The sequence below is a fragment of the Orbicella franksi genome, chromosome 6 (genome assembly GCF_964199315.1).
Source record: "Orbicella franksi chromosome 6, jaOrbFran1.1, whole genome shotgun sequence".
NCBI classification, from domain to species: domain Eukaryota; kingdom Metazoa; phylum Cnidaria; class Anthozoa; order Scleractinia; family Merulinidae; genus Orbicella; species Orbicella franksi.
Genome location: NC_138150.1, coordinates 21,824,572 through 21,845,355, shown reverse-complemented (window position 1 = coordinate 21,845,355; position 20,784 = coordinate 21,824,572). Strand labels below are relative to the sequence as shown.

Here is a 20,784-nt window from a genome sequence, read left to right as displayed (position 1 = left end):
TAATAATAATAATAATAATAATAATAATAATAATAATAATAATAATCAAATGACAATGGCTTCTTTAGATATTCCCAGTGCAAGGACCAGCAATGGTTGTTCAAGCATTGAAAACCTCCTTAGAAAACAAATTTTTGTTACATTTTGAGACAACTCACCCGCAATTTATTTATTTTTTTTTTTTTCAGATCACAATGCCTAAAATCGGATTTGTAATTCCCAAAATGATCACTTACTGAATAAAAACCAAATCTTGGCATCTCTACATTAAGTCTACGAGTAATATTGTGATTGGTGCTATGGGAACTGTGAAATAAATTTTTCTTGTTTATCGACTAATTTTATGCATACTGTGGAATTTGCAAATTGATTCTTAAATCAACGGTAAGGATTCCGTATTTAAAGGTCTCATCTGTGACGGGGTTATTTTCAGCCCCTACGATTGGAATTAAATGAGTGATAAATTTCTTCGTATTCCGCATTTCACTCGATTTAATTTCCCGTCAGAAAAACACCTTGATTAAATTAACTTGTGTACCACAAACGAATGAAAAGAAGCTTTTAGACTTTGAGGCATAAACAGTTTGCCTACATGTTGTCAAAAATCTGTTCTCAGGACGCCATATTAGACTGTAAACAGCGATTGTGGAAAAGGTCGCAATATCAACCTACCTGAGAGAATGCTATGATGGTGTTAACGCGCACCTCACCAGCTGCCATTTGTCACAGGAGACATCATCTTGTCTCCCAAACAGGAACACAAATAGAAAAAAATTGAGTTTGTCCAACGCATAAGCATTATTTAGGGAGGATTTGCCGATTACCTAGATCGTGTCAGTATCCTAATCTTATAGGGAAGCCGACTAGCTTGCATCACCGAAGGACATGTCATTGGTTTGATAGTAGCGAGAGAAATCTACCATTGTAGCTATAGGATCACGCAAGTAGAAAGTGTAGGAAAAACGCTGTAATAATCCCTTGAAACATGCGTTTCCCTGGATCTGAGTCGTGCTGAGAATCACCGGATCGCAACTAATGCCTTTGAATACTGAATCCTGACCATTGATTGAAGAATCAGTTTGCAATTTTCCTCGGTAATAAAATTACAGTGTGAAACAAGAAATCTTTATTCCCACGGCACCAATCACGCGTTTACTCGTCGACTATGCAGACATTCTAATATACGGTTTTTACTCAGCAACTTAGGAATAGTCAGTTTTAAGCGCTGGGAACTGAAAAAAAAACAAAAAAAACCGAGGAGCCGAACATTTGCCGTCGTCAAATAGATTGCTCCTGAACCTGTCCCGAAATGTAAAAAAAAATTTTTTGGAGGGAATTTTCAATTTTTTTTTTAACAACTACTACAGGTCCTTGCACTGGCAATCTCTAAAACGACCTTGGTGTATTTCAGTATTTTTTTTTTATCGGTAGAATTCTTAGTGACCGTGTATACTACTGAAATTCGACAAATATGTTTTGAATCACTACAATTTATGACCTCGACTTTCAGTCATGTTTTTTTTAAAAAAAAAAATGGGACATGAGAATTTCAGCAATATACAAGATTTTAGGGGAAAAGATAATTTTATTTGAAGATTGAAATTGCCCCTATACAAGTTTATTTTTTGCTTAGAGTTGGTTTCCGTTTCTCGCGGAAGTGGCATTCGGTCCAGAATAGTTTTCATCTCTGTCAGCCTTTCCAGCAAAGAAAATATCCTTCCCTTGTCGTCAAATTTCTGTCCTTTTCACCACATTGATGATTTTGAATTGTAAAATGGCTGCATTTATTAAAAATCAGCTTTTGCATCGATTATTCTGGGTCATAATCAAAAGCTATTGCTGATGCTGAACTGGGAAACTTCCCGGTACTTGCTGTCATTTTTTGTGTTGACAGTTGCCTCTTGGTAACTCTTATCGCATCACGTATTGTGTTTCGCGGTTGGGGTCAAGTTTACAGCTGTAACTGCGCTTGCTGGACGAAGCTGAAAGTATTCTCAGATACGATTTCCGTAAATGTATAAATGTTTAATAACTAGAAGAGGATATGAGGGCCAGGAAAAACTCTGGTGGCGAAATTTTGCTGTGTTGCTGATTATAAACCGAAAGCTGCAGAAATTTTAAAGGAGAGATGCGTGAGTGTTGAAATCGGGATGCAAACGCACTCAAATTGCATGAAAAACAAAAATGTTCACAATTCCCACCTCTAATGAAACTGCTATAATTCCAAAACTAGTTATATTCAAAGCTTACATAATCAATCAATCGAACTCTATCAACACACGGCTAAAGCTGATTAAAATCTATAACATATTGAAAGAAAAAATTCTAAAGAAAATAACTAATATACCGTAACTAGAAACTTTATTTACGAGTTTTGGAAATCACGCAAACTGCATTATTTTGTAATGTTTTCTCTCAAGTGTCGTTGCCCGAATCATAAGGGTTTTGCCCGAAAAATCACATAATTTCCGTAGCTGGGGGGGGGGGGTTGCAGCCCCCCGCACCCCCCCCCTCCAGCTCGTACGTCTATGTTCATACAATGTTTTGTTCGTTTATTTTCACTGGCCATATCGCTCGCAAAATAGTATACAACTCGTAAAAACTTCAGCTATTCTATACGCGCAGAGACATATACGGCCAAAATTTATGGAATAAACTCTGTTTATTATACCAGGACAAGAACTACCAGAACTACCAGAACTACTAGGTGAGCTTTCGAGCGAAAGCATGACATCTTCACTCGTAACAATCACATGTTCACGCGAAGTTAACATGTTGCTGTGTTTGCTGGCTTTTGTTTTTTTCGCTGTATTGCTTTTGTTGGCTTTTTTCCGAAATCCGGCTAAAACTCTGTGAGCCATTTTTATAGGCTAGCTCCTAATTATTACATTGTAATGGACAGGAGTTTGTAATTTTTTTTTTTTCAGTTGTGACATATTTTTCTACTTTGGGACAAAAATTCATAAACAGTTAATTAATATGGTCTGGTACTTTGTAGGTGATAATAAACAGAAAATTACATGTCCGCTTGGAGATACGAAATTTTCCTTCTTGCTCACTGCGCTTACTCGAACAGAAATTTTGTATCTTCGCACGGCCGTGTAATATCCTCTATTTGTCGTTTGCTAAAGAAATGTGAAGTGCGTTTGTACAGATCCATTTCTGTTAGGTTATTCTTCACAAACCCGGTAATGCGGTAGATATTACAAAGTGCATTGTCACTACAAAATAATACAGTACATATCCAAAATTTCCCAGACCCTCTGGCGCAAAGAACCTTGGTCGTCTGCGGCCACTACGTCACGTGCTTCCTCCACAGGCACAGCAACTGGTTGGTCTACAATCTGCCACTCATCTTTTCGATCCTTCCTCTTTCTTTGAGTTGGCTTTCTTGTAACTTCCCTTATCTTCCTTGTAAAGTCTTGTCTCGATTCCTCTGTCTCCAGGTAGGGAGGGGTCGTTTTGGTAACAGCATCTATCGTCTAAGATATTGGAACAAATTTTTACATGTAACACGCACGTCAGTTTTAGCCCTGGGAGGTTAGGATTTCGTACCCCTTCCACACATTTTGAGAGTATTAAGGCGGTGAAAATGAAACTTGGAAAGTACACAGCATGGCCAAAGATGTTCCCTTTGACTGATTCGTAACGGATATTGATGATGTCATATGACGTGTGAATTTAGTCATGATTTTCAAATTGTGGCTAACTTGGATTCACCATCTTGAATTTCTGGCCAAACAGAAAGACGCCACAAAAACCAATCAAAACTAATAGAAGAACTATAAACTAATATAAATATAAGAACGTTAATAAATTGTTAATTTACAACGGAAAATTCAAATTTCTGAAAAGAAAAAACTCTTTTTGCGAAAATTTGGTTGCTCTGGCATCATTCAATTCAATGACTATTCACTGGCTACCACAGCAAATTGTCTCCAAGTAAATTTTTTAAAAAGCCGCAAAGTTTGGTTACTATGATTACTTCTAATTTTGGAACGTTAAAAGTCCACTGTGTCAGAATGACCTCGGTTCCTCCCAAACCCACCCCCTCCCTCGGCTCTTTCTGCTCTTCGTTAACCTCCAGCTCTTAACATGCTACTAATTTTTGCTTTGCAACTATGCCCAATAAATGTAAATTTCGGAGGCAAGTCTAAAGAACAGGTATCAAGCCTTGATAGATAGACTGATATCATATCTGACAGCACATTACATTCTCAGCACCCCCGTCCCCTCTTCCTTAAATAACATTGAGTTCAGAAATGTGCTTGTGCTTTACAGCTATGCTCCAATAAGTCACCTTTCCATTACAGGTCTAAGGCAAGGGTATGGAGCCTTGATAGAGAGAATACTGTATCTGACAATTGCGATACATCATAAATGCACTTTTGGATGTCGGCCCGTGCTCCCTATTTTAGTAATATACATTTCCACTGTTTTTGTTAAATACTTAAATAGTTCATCATAATTTTCGAATATCTTAAAAGTTGGAGTTTCTTTAAAAATGCCGTATCAAAGGTTTCGGATCATTTTCCAATACGGTATTACGTCCGAAGACTGTGGAACACATAAGCACTCGAATATTGGTAAGTAAAAGGTATAAAGTAAGCAAAGCCGTGAAAATTAGTTCTTCTTGCATGTATGGTTGTAAGAATTTAAAATCGCTGGTCTGCCATTGCTTTACCTAACTGATATTTATTCGCCCACGACTCCGCAAAACTACCAACGGATTTGATGGGAATTGGAGATGTCACAGACAGGTCTAAGCTTTTATTGCACCAGCGTCCAAACCTAAGGGGATAACGATGCCCTTGGGAGCTTTTGCGTTTATGAAACTGGAGCTGAACGTCTGGCCAGGACGATGTTCGCTAGTTTGTCGTCTATTGAATTTTGACAAAGCCAACTAAAAGTTGGACGAGATTCTTAAGTTGGCAAGACATGTTTTGAATACTTATGCCAAAGATGACTTAGTATATCAAAATATGTATCGCAAACTTGATTATAATGGTAGATTGTTTCCACATAATTTATACCGCCGGTAGATTCGCTCACCTGGATTAACTTGGATAGCTGTGTTTTGTAGGCGTCAGGCTGACTATCTGGTCTCAAGCGGTTGTTGAAGAACAACACCCTCTCATCTATCTGCTGGATAAACGATTGAGCCCATTGTGGCAGAGTTGCTAGCCACAGTTGTTGGTATGCATCAAGGGACACGAGTTCTCTATCTTCGTCGACTCTATCCTCTTTAGTTTCATGCTCAGCTTGGTCAGCGTAAGTGAGAACCAGGATGATGTGCCTTTTAACTTCGTCCCCTAAAAATTCCTGAAGTAGTTGCACAGCCTCTGCATCCATATTAGTGAGCCTGCAGCCGTACTTCGCTACAAGGATGATGGCGTCGAATCCTTTGGGTGCAAGTTGAAGAATCCTGGGGATTTCTTTATCTAACTCTCCTTTGAGGATTCCAGGGGTGTCTAGGACGTTAATTTTTCGCTCTTCTATTCTGAACCCAAACTGATATTCTGACGATGTTTCAGACGTTGCCCATGCCGTCGTGGTGAAAATGTGCTTTCCAACAATGCTGTTTGCGGTCGCACTTTTTCCGCTTCCAGGTCTTCCAATCAATACAATGTTAAGATCTTTTCCTTGTGGAAGCTTGACAAGGGAGAGCGTAAGTACACGAAAAAAAACAAAACAAAACAAAACAAAACAAAAAAGAAAAAATATATGGAGGGATTTGATCAAGCAAACAAAAAAGGTTCTGTCATATACACTGTACACAATTTTATATTTTTAAATAGAAAATTGTATTAAAATTTACTTAATGAAATAAATGATGCTCTAACCTTGTGATTGAAACAACGAACTCTCTCTCTTTATTTAAAGGTAGCGTCTCCTCAAGCACACGCGGATAATGTTAGAATTAGGGTCAGGGCTCGAGACCTTAAACGGATTACAACACTGATCTATTTCTCTTGATCTGTGCAATTCTTAACATTTTGCTACCACTCATAAGTTATACACCAATTAAGATAGAAAACCCTGGCAGGATAAATTTGTCTCACATCTAAAGATTTAATTGCAAAACTTTAAACCAATCCCTGAAACATCCATAGGTATACCTACCATCGAGAACTGAAATGCGTTTTAGAATTCTTACCTGAATACTAGAGGCTGTAACCTAAAAAAAAGTTGAAGTCTTTAGTTTAAATCAACCTTAAACCCTAAAAATCTGCAACACACTGTGGCTCAATTAATCATGCTGAAGGTTACAAAAATGTTAGCATGAACACTAATTGACTTTTTCTAGAATGAAATTTTCGTCCTATTTTTCTGGCCGAGATCTAGACTCGTGATAGCTAACCACCTATTCCAAAATCGTTCTTAGTGTAAGCTACGTCGTTAGGGTATTGAATTATATTTTGAACCCCAAAACGTCGCTCTTCAAATTGTAAAAATAATACGTCACTTGCCAGGGAAATAGTCATTTTGAAGAAATAAAAAGATGTGATCATACAGATGTATTGGAATAAGCATGTGCGTCTGAACACCAACCTTCTCCTTCTGGAGTAATCTCCTCCAGAAATAAACGAACTTTCCTTCTTCGTCGTACCCGTCTAAGGCATTTTCATAGGCGGTCAAGCAACCATCCAACTGGCTTTCCCCTCTGCTCAAGTTTAAAGTTGACATGGTATCCATATATATTTGCAACACTTTATCCACCTCATGGCTGAAACGTTTCATGTCCTCGCGAACTGCTTCGTCAGTTTCTTGGTGCTTCTTTACCAAGTACTGAGCAGCGCGAAGATCGTCAAACCGGTTTTCTACTTCCTCTAGTGCGTTTGCCAAAGCCCTGTTTGGTAAATAAGCTTTCACTGATGGTATCACTGTCTCAGTTGGTTGAAGTTCAACCTAGTTAAAGAGGAAAAATACAAGTAACCATTCAATGAAAGTGAGTAATTATGGACAAGAGAAGATTAAGGTAAGAGAGGCAATCCCCCATATAGGCCTTATCCCAATCGTAACCCCCTTTTTTTATTTTATTTTCTTTTTATAGGCAATATGGCAAATAAATGATGCTGAGGAGGATGATGATGAGGTTGTGATGTTTATGCTTGTCTGTTCAATCATGGCTTTCAATTTTCGTCAGCTAAATATAATGTGACCATCTTGCATTAAAAAACTCTTTTTCACCCTTTTCCAAACGAATCTCTTAACGGCATACTTGATTAGAAAGTTAAAAGAATGTCGATTTCAGTGACTGAAGGAATTTTGTACTCTTGTATAATTTTCACACAGTTAGGCTCCAAGACAAATCCTGCCGACTGAAATTCAATCTGCGTTGTCCACAAGACGTATCCACGTACCGCTTTCCATATGTTCCACTATTTGGTTTTATAATCAATCGCGTAGCATTGCGTGGGAATCTGCTCAGCTGTCCACCCGGATAAAATTCATGGCATGTGATTTCACTTAACCGTCTCGGGAATACTGGTTCTCTCGGGAGATCTAAAAATAACTTAATGGGATAACGTTTGGGATTAAGCCTATATGGGGAATTGCCTCTTTTACTTTGATCCTCTCTTGTTATGGACCGTTGTCACAGTGATTTGGGTATCCCTGAGTTTTGGGTACCCCCGTACCCAAATCCCTAGTGTTTTGGGTATCCCCACTGGGGATACCCAAAACACTGAAAGCTTAAAACTGGGGCAAGTGAAATCATCCACAAGTCTGCTCAAAACCCAATTATCTTCTTACTAAGCTTTTTCTCAACAAATTAAAGCGTTGTTTTACTTGATATAAAGACAATACGTCGCTGAAAATAGTCGCAATTTAGAAGACTGTCTGATCCGAGTCCGCAGTATAACGACATACAAAACCGAATTCGCGCGCCAAAGTGCCTTGTATGAGCATGCGCTTGGTGCCTATCGATAACCCTTGAAATGCCGTTATTTTAAAGACGAAAGGCACATTCTAAACCTCGTATAGTTCGGCAATTAAGTTTAATCAATATGCGAACGAACACACTGAGATACGGCCGTCACGCAATATGCACACTAGTCTCAAGCTGTGACTGACCTCTGTGTATGCTACCTGTCTGAAATAAATTTTGTCTTAGACTTGTTTATTTATCGCTCTTTCCTTGACCATCCCTCCCATTAGATTTTGCCGACGAACAGTTCTCTATGCCATTTAACGAGGTTTTTTTTCCTTTGTTTTGAGAAGAAATCCAAAATAAGTATAAATAAAATGGACAAGGCTTAAATCTTTGGACAGGGGAAACAAGTAAAAGTAGGATACCCAAATCCCTAGTGATTTGGGTATCCCCTTCTGAAGTGTTGGCTTGCAATCATTTCTTTAATTCAGGGTAGCCAAATCGACCGAAGATAGAAAGGCAAAGCAAACTTGCAAAGTCGAAAGTCAATCAAGAGAGAAAAGGACTAGAAATGCTAAATTGTAAGGGATACCCAAATCCCTAGTGATATGGGTATCCCCTTCTGGAGTGTTTGTTTGTCCTCGTTCCTTTAATTCAGGGTAGCCAAATGAACCGAAGATTAAAAGGAAAAGAAAACTTACAAAGACGAAATTCATTTAAGGGAGAAAAAGACTAGAAATGCTAAATTGTAAGGGATACCCAAATCCCTAGTGATATGGGTATCCCTTCCTAGAGTGTTTGTTTGTTATCGTTTCTTTAATTTAGGTAGCCAAATCCACCGAAGATTAAAAAGGCAAAGCAAACTTTCAAAGACAAAAGGTGTAGAAAGGGGGAGAAGAAAAAAGAAATGCGAAAAATTAAGGGATACCCAAATCCCTAGTGATATGGGTATCCCCTCCCAGAGTGTTTATTTGTTATTGTTTTTTTAATTCAGGGTAGCCAAATCGACCGGAGATAAAAAAAAACAAAAAAACAAAGCAAACTTGCAAAGACGAAAGTCATCCCGATGAGGAAAGGACTAGAAATGCTGAAATGTAAGGGATATCGAAATCCCTAGTGATATGGGTATCCCCTCCCAGTGTGTTTATTTGTTATTGTTTCTTTAATTCAGGGTAGCCAAATGAACCGAAGACGAAGAGGGAAACAAAACTTACAAAGACGAAATTCATTCAAGGGAGGAAAGAACTATAAATGCCTAAATGTAGGGGATACCCAAATCTCTAGTGATATGGGAATCCCCGTCCAATATGACTAGGTGTTATCCTTTCTTTAGTTCGAATTGAGGGTAGCCAAATCGACCGAATATACCATTCACCATTCAACTCGGAAAGGACTGAGATGGGCTCCTTTTGAAATAAAAGTAACAAAAAGAAATTCATGCCTTAAAGTAGACCGAGAGTGTCCCCAGAGATCTTTAGTAAAATTGTTGATTTTTGACTGAAGAAAAATTTACGGGATACAAAATATTTAGTCCAAACATTAACGCGATATTTGCATGGTAAAGTATCCAGTTCATCTTGAATGCTGAATGCATAAACGAGCCAGTAAAACATTACAATCAACGATTATGTCAACTGAGATGATCCCTCTAAATAAAATTTGTTACACCTTTTTTAGAAACGTTTCCTGAATGTTCCCTACGAAGCACTGTGTCGAAAATTACAATAATGTAGGATAGGTTACCGTGTTTGCAAAAGAGATAAGCTGGACCAATATTACTCTATTTATCCTGAATCACGTGCGATATGTCATCGGTTCACGTTACACTTCGCGGTAGCTGTACGCAAAGCTTTGTAATAAAGAAGTTGAAAAAAAAATTGATAGTTAGAACGTCTATTTTTCTGGTCTCGAGCATATGTAATAATGTAATATATATCCGATGGAAAAAACTACGCAATTTCAAACTGCATCCACTCAAAACGTTCCTCGAGTCTTTATTCTCATTAGTTAGTCGTTAGTTCGTCGAGTCGTTATTGCATTTTTTGTGCACTTCTAGCTATGCCTTTTTTCCCCTTCCAAACAATCTTTTCTACAATTTTTCAAGTTAAAAGGAATAATTTTTACACCAAATTATATAATAGGAAAATAGTCACCATAATCATTTAAGAGAAAACCTGCGCTTATTTTGTTTTCTAGCTAAGGAAATTTCTTGATTTTATGTATGTTCACGCGCTCGTGTTCGCGCGCTAGTGACGAGAAAATCGTGCGCAGTAGGGATGCGCAATGTAAGGAATCCCCTTAACGATGGGATGCGCAATATAAGGAATCCCCTTAACGAACTCTTCGCGGCGTTTTGTTGTCATGTGTATGCGAAAGTGGCTGTCGTTTATGGTAAATTGTTTTTACCATCCTTGTTTTTTGGAACAGATGGCCCAGAGCGTATGTGGAAATTGTGAATCTCCATTCAGCAAGGTAAGTAAACCTAAAATGCAATGAAAACGAGGAAAGTATCCTTACTCTCCTTTATCTGTAATAGAAGCCGACCAGCTCGACTTGGCCTCGAGAAGGACGACATACATTATAACGATGAAGAAACGATATTTCGTGCTTCTCTTATGTTAGCGGCCACAAGGGAAACGCGTAATCTGATTGGCTTATGACAGCGGCCGTCTAACAGTCGATACAAACATGAAAGGGAAAATGGGGTTTGAACTTGATTTACTTTATAGATTGGTCAATGAGTTATGCTAAAAGAACTAAACAGTTCTCCCTCGTGTCCTATCGACTTTGATTAGACAGATGCCATGGAATATGGTGTGACTGACGAATCATGAAACTTTTGCATTCCTTTCAGATAAGCCAGTCAAAGCTGGGGAGCCTAATAATACGTAACGTTCTAAAATGTGATGAGATCATTGATCGTTGCCGGTAGGGAAAAAAATTACCCCTTACACAAAATAATAGGAAATTTCTCATTTCGCACACTTTACGCGTTCTGATCAGTTTAGATTTATTTTAAAGATAACAATATTGTTTTTTCATTGTATTACTTCAGCAACCGAAACACTCAAATTGAAGAAAAGGTGGGTCCTGACTCACGTAATACGGTGGAAAAAAATCAGACGGTGCTGAAGGAATCTGTCAGTCCGTTGGTAAAGAACGAAGAAGAAAAAGAAAAAGAAGAAGAAGGAATGAAGTTGCGACGCAGATCCAAGATTAAGGTCAGTGTTCTTTTCTTTCCACCTGTCAGTTTTTTGTACTTCGTCTTTTCAGTAATTTAATTTACTGTCAATTTTTGTTATATTGGTTTTAAGAGAGAAAATACAAGTCGTCGGAATGGTTAATGGCACACCATCTAAAACCGAAGCATGCGCAGCAAAAACTAGGGTAAGCTAGTATCATGGTGAACTGTGCACCAGTACTAGCAGTAGCACAAGCGATCTATCTATTTATCCATCCATCCACCCTTCCGTCCGTCCGTCCGTCTGTCTGTCTCTCTGTCTCTCTGTCTGTCTCTCTGTCTATCTCTCTGTCTGTCTGGCTGTCTGTCTGTCTAACCCAGTAAACGGTATTTCGACGTGCAAGGGCCTTACTATACTTTTCTTAACTTTTTCTTCGAGAACAGTGAATCGGAAGATGAAGCAGCAGCGCAGAAGGAAGCCAAGGAAATGATCGACGAGGTAGAAAAACAGGGCGTGCTTAAAACGATCATCAAGAAAGCCTGTGAAATAAGCGAAGAAGCGCTCACAGACCTTGGTCGAGGCGGTAAAAGAGGCTATTTAGCTTTCCGTGAGCTTACCACGGAAAAAGAAGGCGACAATCAAGACGTTGCAAGCTTTCGACAAAGCTTAAACGCACGATTGCAAGCCTCAGAAACCTTGTTAAGTGCCTTGGAAGAACAATTAGCTCGTCGCTTCCCGAAGCACTTGAGATGGGACAGAGAGACAGTTGCTAGCCGGTGAACATGATCGCCCACCGTATGACATACGTAACCGGTGAAATACTGCGTCAGTTCAAAAAGTGATTTTTTTTCTCCTTCTTGTGAACTCAATTTTGACTATGGGTTTGCCGAGACTCCAATCTGGTAGTACGTACACAACTGTCTCTATACTGCAGAGGACACAAAGATTCCATAATATCATTAGTAAAAACGGTTGAAAAAATTACCGTATTCAGGCAATATTATAAGGTAAAACTAGAAATTTCCTATCCTTACCATAACATGTCACTGGAAATATGGGTATGATCGGTCGACTAAGGATGCCATAATAATAATAATAATAATAATTATACATTTGTATAGCGCTAATACTATGAAATATTCAAAAGCTCTTTACATATAAAAACAAGCTCACAAACTAAAACAAAGATCTATAAAAAGGATAAAATGTACTAGAAATACAACAATATAAAACGGCTCATGCAACAAAAATTATAAACAGTCGTAGGCGATTTTAAAAAAATATGTTTTCAATCGTTTTTAAAAATGTCTAAAGACGAGCTTGATCGTATGGCCAAGGGCATACGACCATTTCATTTTTCATCAGGGCATACGACATGTCATTTCTCGCACTTGCCCTAACATTATAAAGCCTAGTTTCAACATTACCTACTGGATTATATATTCTTTGTTTTGTTATTATAGTCAACCTAACAGCTGGTTATTTCCCTTTACGCCTATTATATTCTCGTAGGGCGCGTCTATAAAACAAGATAATTATATTAGATGGAGTGTGTAATAAACTGCTGATTTGTAAAGGTGTATTCTCGTTTGGAATGTTCTCGGTACACAGCGATGTATTGGACATGGATACCAGTATCACTACATATTTACATATACCAAATATTCAGCTCTCCCTTACATTTTAACATTTCCAATCATTTCCTCGTTGAATGGTGAAGTCTTTGTAAATTTTCTTTGCCTTTTTATATTCGGTCGATTTGGCTACCCTGAATTCAAAAAGCGATAACAAACAAACATATTGTAAGGGGATACCCAAATCACTAGGGATTTGGGTATCCCTTACTTTTTAGCATTTCTAGTCCTTTCCTTACTGGAATGACCTTTGTCTCTGTGAGTTTCCTTTGCCTTTTAATGCTCGGTTCATTTGGCTATACCATGAATTAAAGAAACGATAACAAACAAACACTCTGTAAGGGAATGCATATATCACTAGGGATTTGGGTATCCCTTACAGTTTAGCATTTCGATCTAGTCCTTTCGTCGTTGGAATGACTTTCGTCTTTGTAAGTTTTCTTTTCCTTTTAATCTTCGGTGGATTTGCCTACCGTGAATTAAAAGAAAAAAAAAAAAGAACAAACAAACACTCGAGAAAGGGATACCCATATTACTAGGGATTTGGGTATCCCTTACGTTTTCGCATTTCTAGTCCTTTCCACATTGGAATGACTTTCGTCTTTGCAAGTTTGCTTTGCTTTTTTATCTTCGGTCGATTTGGCTACCCTGAATTAAAGAAACAATAACAAATAAACATTTTGGAAGGGGATACCCATATCACTAGGGATTTGGGTATCCCTTGCGTTTTAGCATTTCTAGTCCTTTCCATATTGGAATGACTTTCGTCTTTGCAAGTTTGCTTTGCTTCTTTATCTTCGGTCGATTTGGCTACCCTGAATTAAAGAAACAATATCAAATAAACATTTTGGAAGGGGATACCCATATCACTAGGGATGTGGGTATCCCTTGCGTTTTAGCATTTCTAGTCCTTTCCATATTGGAATGACTTTCGTCTTTGCAAGTTTGCTTTGCTTTTTTATCTTCGGTTGATTTGGCTACCCTGAATTAAAGAAACAATATCAAATAAACATATTGCAAGGGGATACCCATATCACTAGGGATTTGGGTATCCCTTGCGTTTTAGCATTTCTAGTCCTTTCCACATTGGAATGACTTTCGTCTTTGCAAGTTTGCTTTGCTTTTTTATCTTCGGTCGATTTGGCTACCCTGAATTAAAGAAACAATATCAAATAAACATTTTGGAAGGGGATACCCATATCACTAGGGATGTGGGTATCCCTTGCGTTTTAGCATTTCTAGTCCTTTCCACATTGGAATGACTTTCGTCTTTGCAAGTTTGCTTTGCTTTTTTATCTTCGGTCGATTTGGCTACCCTGAATTAAAGAAACAATATCAAATAAACATTTTGGAAGGGGATATCCATATCACTAGGGATGTGGGTATCCCTTGCGTTTTAGCATTTCTAGTCCTTTCCATATTGGAATGACTTTCGTCTTTGCAAGTTTGCTTTGCTTTTTTATCTTCGGTCGATTTGGCTACCCTGAATTAAAGAAACAATATCAAATAAACATTTTGGAAGGGGATACCCATATCACTAGGGATGTGGGTATCCCTTGCGTTTTAGCATTTCTAGTCCTTTCCACATTGGAATGACTTTCGTCTTTGCAAGTTTGCTTTGCTTCTTTATCTTCGGTCGATTTGGCTACCCTGAATTAAAGAAACGATATCAAATAAACATATTGGAAGGGGATACCCATATCACTAGGGATTTGGGTATCCCTTACGTTTTAGCATTTCTAGTCGTTTCTCCCCTTGAACGCCTTCCGTCTTTGAAAATTTGCTTTGCCTTTTTAATCTTCGGTCGATTTGGCTGCCTAGAAAGGGATACCTATATCACTAGGGATTTGGGTATCCCTTACATTTCAGCATTTTGATCTAGTCCTTTCCTCATTAGAATTAATTTCGTCTTTGTAAGTTTGCTTTGCCTTTTAGATTTGGCTACCCTAAATTAAAGAAACAATAAGAAGCAGGCACATTGCAAAGGCAAGTAATAGGAGAGATAATCAAGGAAAGAGCGATAAATAAACAAGTCTGAGACAAGGTTTATTTCAGACAGGCAACATACACAGCGGTCAGTCACAGCTTGAGACCCGCATGTTGCGTGACGGCCGTATCTCAGTGTGCCCGCTCGCATATTGATTTTATTCAATGGCCGAACTATCCGAGGTTTAGAATGCGCCTTTCTTGTTTAAAATTACGTGCATTTCAAGGGTTATCGATAGGCACTAAGCGCATGTCCATACAAGGAGCTTTGGCGCGTGAATACGGTTTTGTATGTCGTTATAAATGCGGACTAGGATCAGACAGTCTGTTATAAATTGCGACTATTTTCAGCGACGTTATGTGTTTATATCAAGATTAAGAAAGCTTTTATTCATTGAGACAAAGCTTCGTAAGAATATAAATGGTTTTGAGCAGAATTATGGATGATTTCACTTGCCCCAGTCTGTGGTATTTAACGCTTTCAGTGTTTTGGGTATCCCTACTGGGGATACCCAAAACACTAGGGATTTGGGTACGGGGGTACCCAAAACACGGGGATACCCAAATCACTGTGACACCGTTCTCCTTTGTGGACTACTGCAACATGCTTTGATATCTCAGAAAACGTGTTGTCTTTACATACATACATTTGATTATTATAAAAATTTAAACGGTGATAGGCAAGAGGATTTGGGCCGGGCTCTTTCCTAATTAAATTATGTTAAACAGCTTTAACTCATTTAGAAATGCCCAGTTTATTCCTTTCAACCGGGTAAGAAAATTTGCCTTGTCTGACTTGAGTCTCATTGTTGGATGGCAGCAATTAATACTAGATATCAATGTTTACGTCGAGTTAATTTATCAACACATCGAACGTAACTTTTCAGTGGGAAGTAACAATACCTCAATGGGAATTTCTTTTCGACTATTGATTGTCTGTGAACTGAAGCTTTCATACAATTTCATCAGGTCTGGAAGACTGCTCGGCGTTGAAGGTTGGTAAGGCACTTTTGTTGTGTGATAAGAAATGGATATATTGGATGCACCTTGGCAATCAGTTGATATAATATTCAACTGCCTGGCTAATTCTTCAGCAACGGCTTGAGAAGTCAATTCTCCCTGAACGTTACCACTTGTCCGTGGCCTAGAAGGAGTCGAATGGAAAGGCACTGATCAATGACTAGTCATTTTATCTCAGCGTGTTATGCCATGATGTGTAGCCTGTCTTTATTAAGTTGGAAATAACATCTTTTATTACATAGACACGCGTGTTTTACTGGAAAATACACCACTCGTAAAATTCATCCGAAACCACATCTGGGACTCGAGTTGCGTATTTTCCATATTCTCACTAGTGCATGAAGATATCGATGATTTTACTGATATAAGTTTGTCTCTTAAATTGTTCTTAAATTCTTTGGTGTATCATCGAAACATCTTCGGGTCTTCCTCGAAAGTCTTTGGCAATCTTCGGTAATCTTCGGAAATCTTCAGTAATTTTCGGATATTTTCGGAAAATGCTCAGCAACGTTCGTGTGACCTTCGGACAAGTTTTGGAGAATCTTCGGAAATCTTCGGAAAGTGGTCGGAATTCTTCGGAAAATCGTCTAAATCAACGTATGTCCTATCCTCGTGGCAAGACCAATATCTTATTCGTTCGCTGCGCTCACTCGTCAGATATCGTTCTTGCAACTCGAACATATAATTCATATCTTCTCGCCACCGTTTAATATCCTCTATGTATATTGGTTGGTAAATGAAAACTTATACATGCAGGAACTCTAAGCTGGGCTGAAAAGTTGGCGGTATAATGAAGATTCATCGTCCTAGGAATGCGTGGGAAAAGAACGTGGGGTCTGTAAAAATAAATTCGGAGTAATCTCTGCTCATTCCAGCTGATGAAAGTATACTTTCATCTATTTTAAACTATGCATTATTAAGGCAGCTAAACTTATTAACAATGATGTTCAGGGTTTGCGATTTGATTTTCCCAGTAGTTAAGTGATTTCTCTTATATGCAAATATTTCGCTGCCATGCAAAACCAGAATTTTGCTTCATCGATGTTTGAAACAAAGGTAAGCAGTGTAAACTGATGAACATCTTAGTAAACAATCATTGATCAAGGGAGTTTAAGCAAATGATTGTGGATAAATGAAAATCACATATTTGAACTGTGGATTAAGTAATGAAGATGTGAGTGATCATCGCGGTTATGAACACTACTTAAGCAGCAGCAGTAGTAGTATAGTAAATGGGACTACGATGACATTATACAAAAAAACAGCCTTCCCAAACCCCGGCAAGACCATTTTTTACTCACGAGCGGCCCCAACTTGAAAATACCAAAAATCAGTTTTTTCACGGCCGTCAGAGTGACTTCGGTTTTTGATTTTGTCACCCTTTACCAACACATGGTACCATGCGAAGCCGAGCGGGCTTCTCGGCAGCGGAAGTTAAAGCAAGTTTTTTCTTGCAAAAACGCAGCTGTGTCGAGCAGGGGATGGAGAAGTCCATCGGCTCATAATCGCGTAGGCGGGAAGAGTCATAGACGAGGATCGAGCGAAGCGACGAACGTAGGCGGTTCTGCGAAGCAGAAATGACGATGGAGCGATTTCTAGTGTCTTCTTGCAAGTGATGATCACCATTAACTATTACCATTTCATAATCAAAACTATATGTTTCTCAAAATACTTGCATAATCACCAGACAGTGTATGTATGTATGTATGTATGTATGTATGTATGTATGTATGTATGTATGTATGTATGTATGTATGTATGTATGTACAATAACATCACATTTCTCAGAAACATCGAATGACATTCTCAGAAAGACAGCGGGACTTTCCCTCGGAAATGAGTCATCAAAGTCAACCGATCAGATTTTGAAATAGTGGGGAATAAAAGTAAAGTTTACTCTAAAGTTTCATTACAAAGTTTACTCTGAAGTTTTAGTCAAGATATAAATAAAGTCCATACTGGGACGTTCCCAAGGAACAATCATCCAATCAAAATTTGTCCGATGCATCAGACAGTTGTTGAAACCCACGCAAATTCAGCTTTATTCGCTTGATGCATGTATAACGTTTGAAAATAATTTTCTAACGGTAATATATAATGAAAGCTCCCCATTATTTTTGTAAGAGCTGCCAATTATCAATTCCAATCATATTAAAAGAAGTTCATGAGAATATGGAATATCATAAGACACGTTTTAATAAATTTGTGAAACAGGGTTTAATTAAATTTGATATAAAACAAATAGAAGAAATTTTGCGTGACAGGAAATAAATTTCCCCGGGACTTTCCCTACGAAATGAGTCATCAGATTTCTATTGTTATTAAGGTTGGTGTTTTTGTCAGTAAATTTCACCAGTAAATTTCACCAATCAATTTCACCAGTAAATTTCGCCAATCAATTTCACCAATCAATTTCACCAGATAATTTCAATATGTTGGAGTCTCTCATCTTCAAAGTCAAACAATCGATGGATAAGAAACCTATGGAACACCATCAATATTTCACATCTTTATTTCATAATGTCCATAAGCATAACTTGTTATTCCATCATCGTGGATGAATCTCTTGTCGTCGAAACAACTCAAGCTCACTTTGTTAATCTCATAACTTCCCAGCTGATGATGGTCAGATCTAATTGTTTTCATTTTATGACACATTTGAGTGTTATTTAACAGTGTACTTTTGTAATCTTCATGTCTGATGTCTTTTTTGATCATCATTTTCTTGATTCCTTTAGCCGCCTTATTGTTTTTTCCATCATCTTTAATGTAACTGTACATTTTACTTCTGAGTCCAACAAATCCAGTGATTATTTCACCGGCAGCTTCGTCCTTAAATTTACCAATTACTTTCTTATTTGTTTTATCGTAAAATAGACTGTTTTTTGGATGGTCACTATTATCAAACTTGTTTTTATCTTTCCAGGAGTCTTCATACACATCATTCGTTTCTATTTCATATGTCAAACTGTCAGTATCTGTAAATACCAATTGAGCTTTATCACCATATTTTCGCTTGATATAATTGTACTGGAAATCGTACATGAATGTCTTACTGAGATCAAGAACACACATTCCTACATATGCTGGTCTATTCAAGGTTAGTGTTTCCAATACCACTATCACCAAAAAGATAAGTTAAGATAAGTTTGCATATTCTTTCCACTTCAGCAGACTCAAAATATTAGACAAATTAAATAGAAAAAAGGATTTAGAACGTCATGTAGTACGTCATGTAGTACACCCGATATATTGCTAAATGTTTTATCCAACCGTTGATGAAATAGTGGCTCATCATAAAGGTGATTGTAGCCGAATTCCCCAGACCTTTGAAAAATATTAAAACGTGAACAATACATGCTGATGTGTTACTCAAATACGGTAAAAATAGTATAACCTGTATAATCATACATGTGTCCGATGTGATTTCACTACATCTGTTTTTGCTATTTTAATGGCCAAGATTAATACTGATCCTGGCTGTTTATTCCACTACCATTTTAGGTTCAATTTTTGTTAAAAGTTCACAATCTTTTTTACACCATTTGGTTTTCAATCCACAGGTTGAACATTGCACAGTTCTTTTCGGTTTTATATTAGCTGATTTTTTATAATCTTCCGGTAAATCTTCTTTTTTGATATACCCAAATTTCTACCAACAACAATCCTTTTTAGACAATCCTAATTTACAACGTTTAATATTTTCGCAAATCATTTTCACCAATCCAGCATTAACACCTAAATGTTGCTGAACAGCATACATGCTATTATAATATGTAACTTCTTTCGTTTTCTGATTGATAGCTTTCACACATCTTTTATTTCCACGGTTACATCCGATGAATGAATGATCACGTTTTTAGCAAATTTGTTGTTGTGTTAAAAGCTGAAGATTACATAATCTGTTATCATGTTTGATTTCATTAACATGATTTATCACTTTACCATCTGGGATTGAACCGTTGAAACACTCCCACACAAATCGATGAAATTGGTAAGTTTTTTTACCTTTTTGACCTTGTTGTCTGATGTTACATTTTACGTATCCATCTTCTTTCACAAAACCAATCGTTGGTAATTGTTTAGAAATGTGGATGATTTTACCATTTGCAGATGCCCCATACAAATCATAAACAGGGTGAATTTTATACTCAACATTATTTATTACAATCTTACTCATTATAATATTAGAATACATAACTTATCCTTATAACACTTTCATAAAATTTCAAAAAACCATTACTATATAAACAGGAGAAAATTATCTAACCTATAGTTACACAATGGAAAAATCAAATTTGAAAAAATTAGCGAAAATGCAACTGATAGAATTGCTGTTGCAAAAAGACGCACAAATTAAAAGACTAATTCCTAATGCTGGAATTGCAAAATCCAGTATGAAAAAAAACAATTCCAAAACCACGAAGAAATGTCAAACGAATGAGTCAAGAATATGAGGAAAATGAAATAGCTCCTCCACTTGAATTTCAAGATCCACCAAAACCAAGAATAATAAAACCACCACTTGAATTCCGTGATGATTATGAACCACCTATTGTCAAGCAGAGGAAAGATATAATAAAACCACCACTTGAATTCCGTAATGACTATGAACCACCTATTGTCAAGCAGAGGAAAGATATAATAAAACCACCAATACCGAAACCAAGAACTAAAATTACACAACTCCAACAAACTTTGAAAGGTTCTGTTAAATCATACGAAGTTAGCATTAAAAACGAAAAAGATCCATTAGTACAGCTAAACAGTACTAATAACTGGATTGAAAATTATCTGAAACGGTTATTGAAAGAAATAAAAGGTTTTAAATTAGTTGAAACGTTTAAAGTCTCTTTCAAAAAACCACAAGATAAAAAAACAATACACCGAACAGCTTACTTCAATAGCAAACCTTGGACTATTACAAATGATGTTGAAATTGAAGAAATATTAAAACTGGTTTTGGAACAGATGATTAAAAAGATCGCATGTTCTGCGGCATTTTGTAATAACTACGCATTTTGTAATACCTTACGCATTTTGTAATAAAAGTTGCAGCATTTTGTAATTACCTGCAGTATTTTGTACT

The 20,784-nt window shown here is 37.3% G+C and overlaps 2 protein-coding genes across 2 annotated transcripts in view; one reads left to right on the top strand and one right to left on the bottom strand.

Annotated features, from left to right (window-relative positions):
- Positions 1–2,990: 2,990 nt before the first annotated feature.
- LOC145491246 (uncharacterized) overlaps positions 2,991–20,784 on the bottom strand; it is a 55,305-nt gene continuing 37,511 nt past the window's right edge. Inside the window, exons 4-8 of the mRNA XM_081470402.1 lie at positions 15,579–15,819; positions 6,553–6,909; positions 6,158–6,178; positions 5,053–5,652; positions 2,991–3,482 (exon numbers count right to left, since the gene is read on the bottom strand). Coding sequence (XP_081326528.1) covers positions 3,222–3,482; positions 5,053–5,652; positions 6,158–6,178; positions 6,553–6,909; positions 15,579–15,819 — 1,480 coding nt within the window. The 3' untranslated portion in view covers positions 2,991–3,221. The remainder of the gene's footprint in view (positions 3,483–5,052; positions 5,653–6,157; positions 6,179–6,552; positions 6,910–15,578; positions 15,820–20,784) is intronic.
- LOC145491265 (uncharacterized) lies at positions 10,641–15,472 on the top strand. Its single transcript, XM_081470434.1, has 5 exons — positions 10,641–10,801; positions 10,929–11,094; positions 11,190–11,260; positions 11,499–11,974; positions 14,687–15,472. Exons 1-4 carry the CDS (start codon positions 10,704–10,706, stop codon positions 11,833–11,835), a joined length of 672 nt encoding a protein of 223 aa, XP_081326560.1. The 5' UTR covers positions 10,641–10,703; the 3' UTR covers positions 11,836–11,974; positions 14,687–15,472.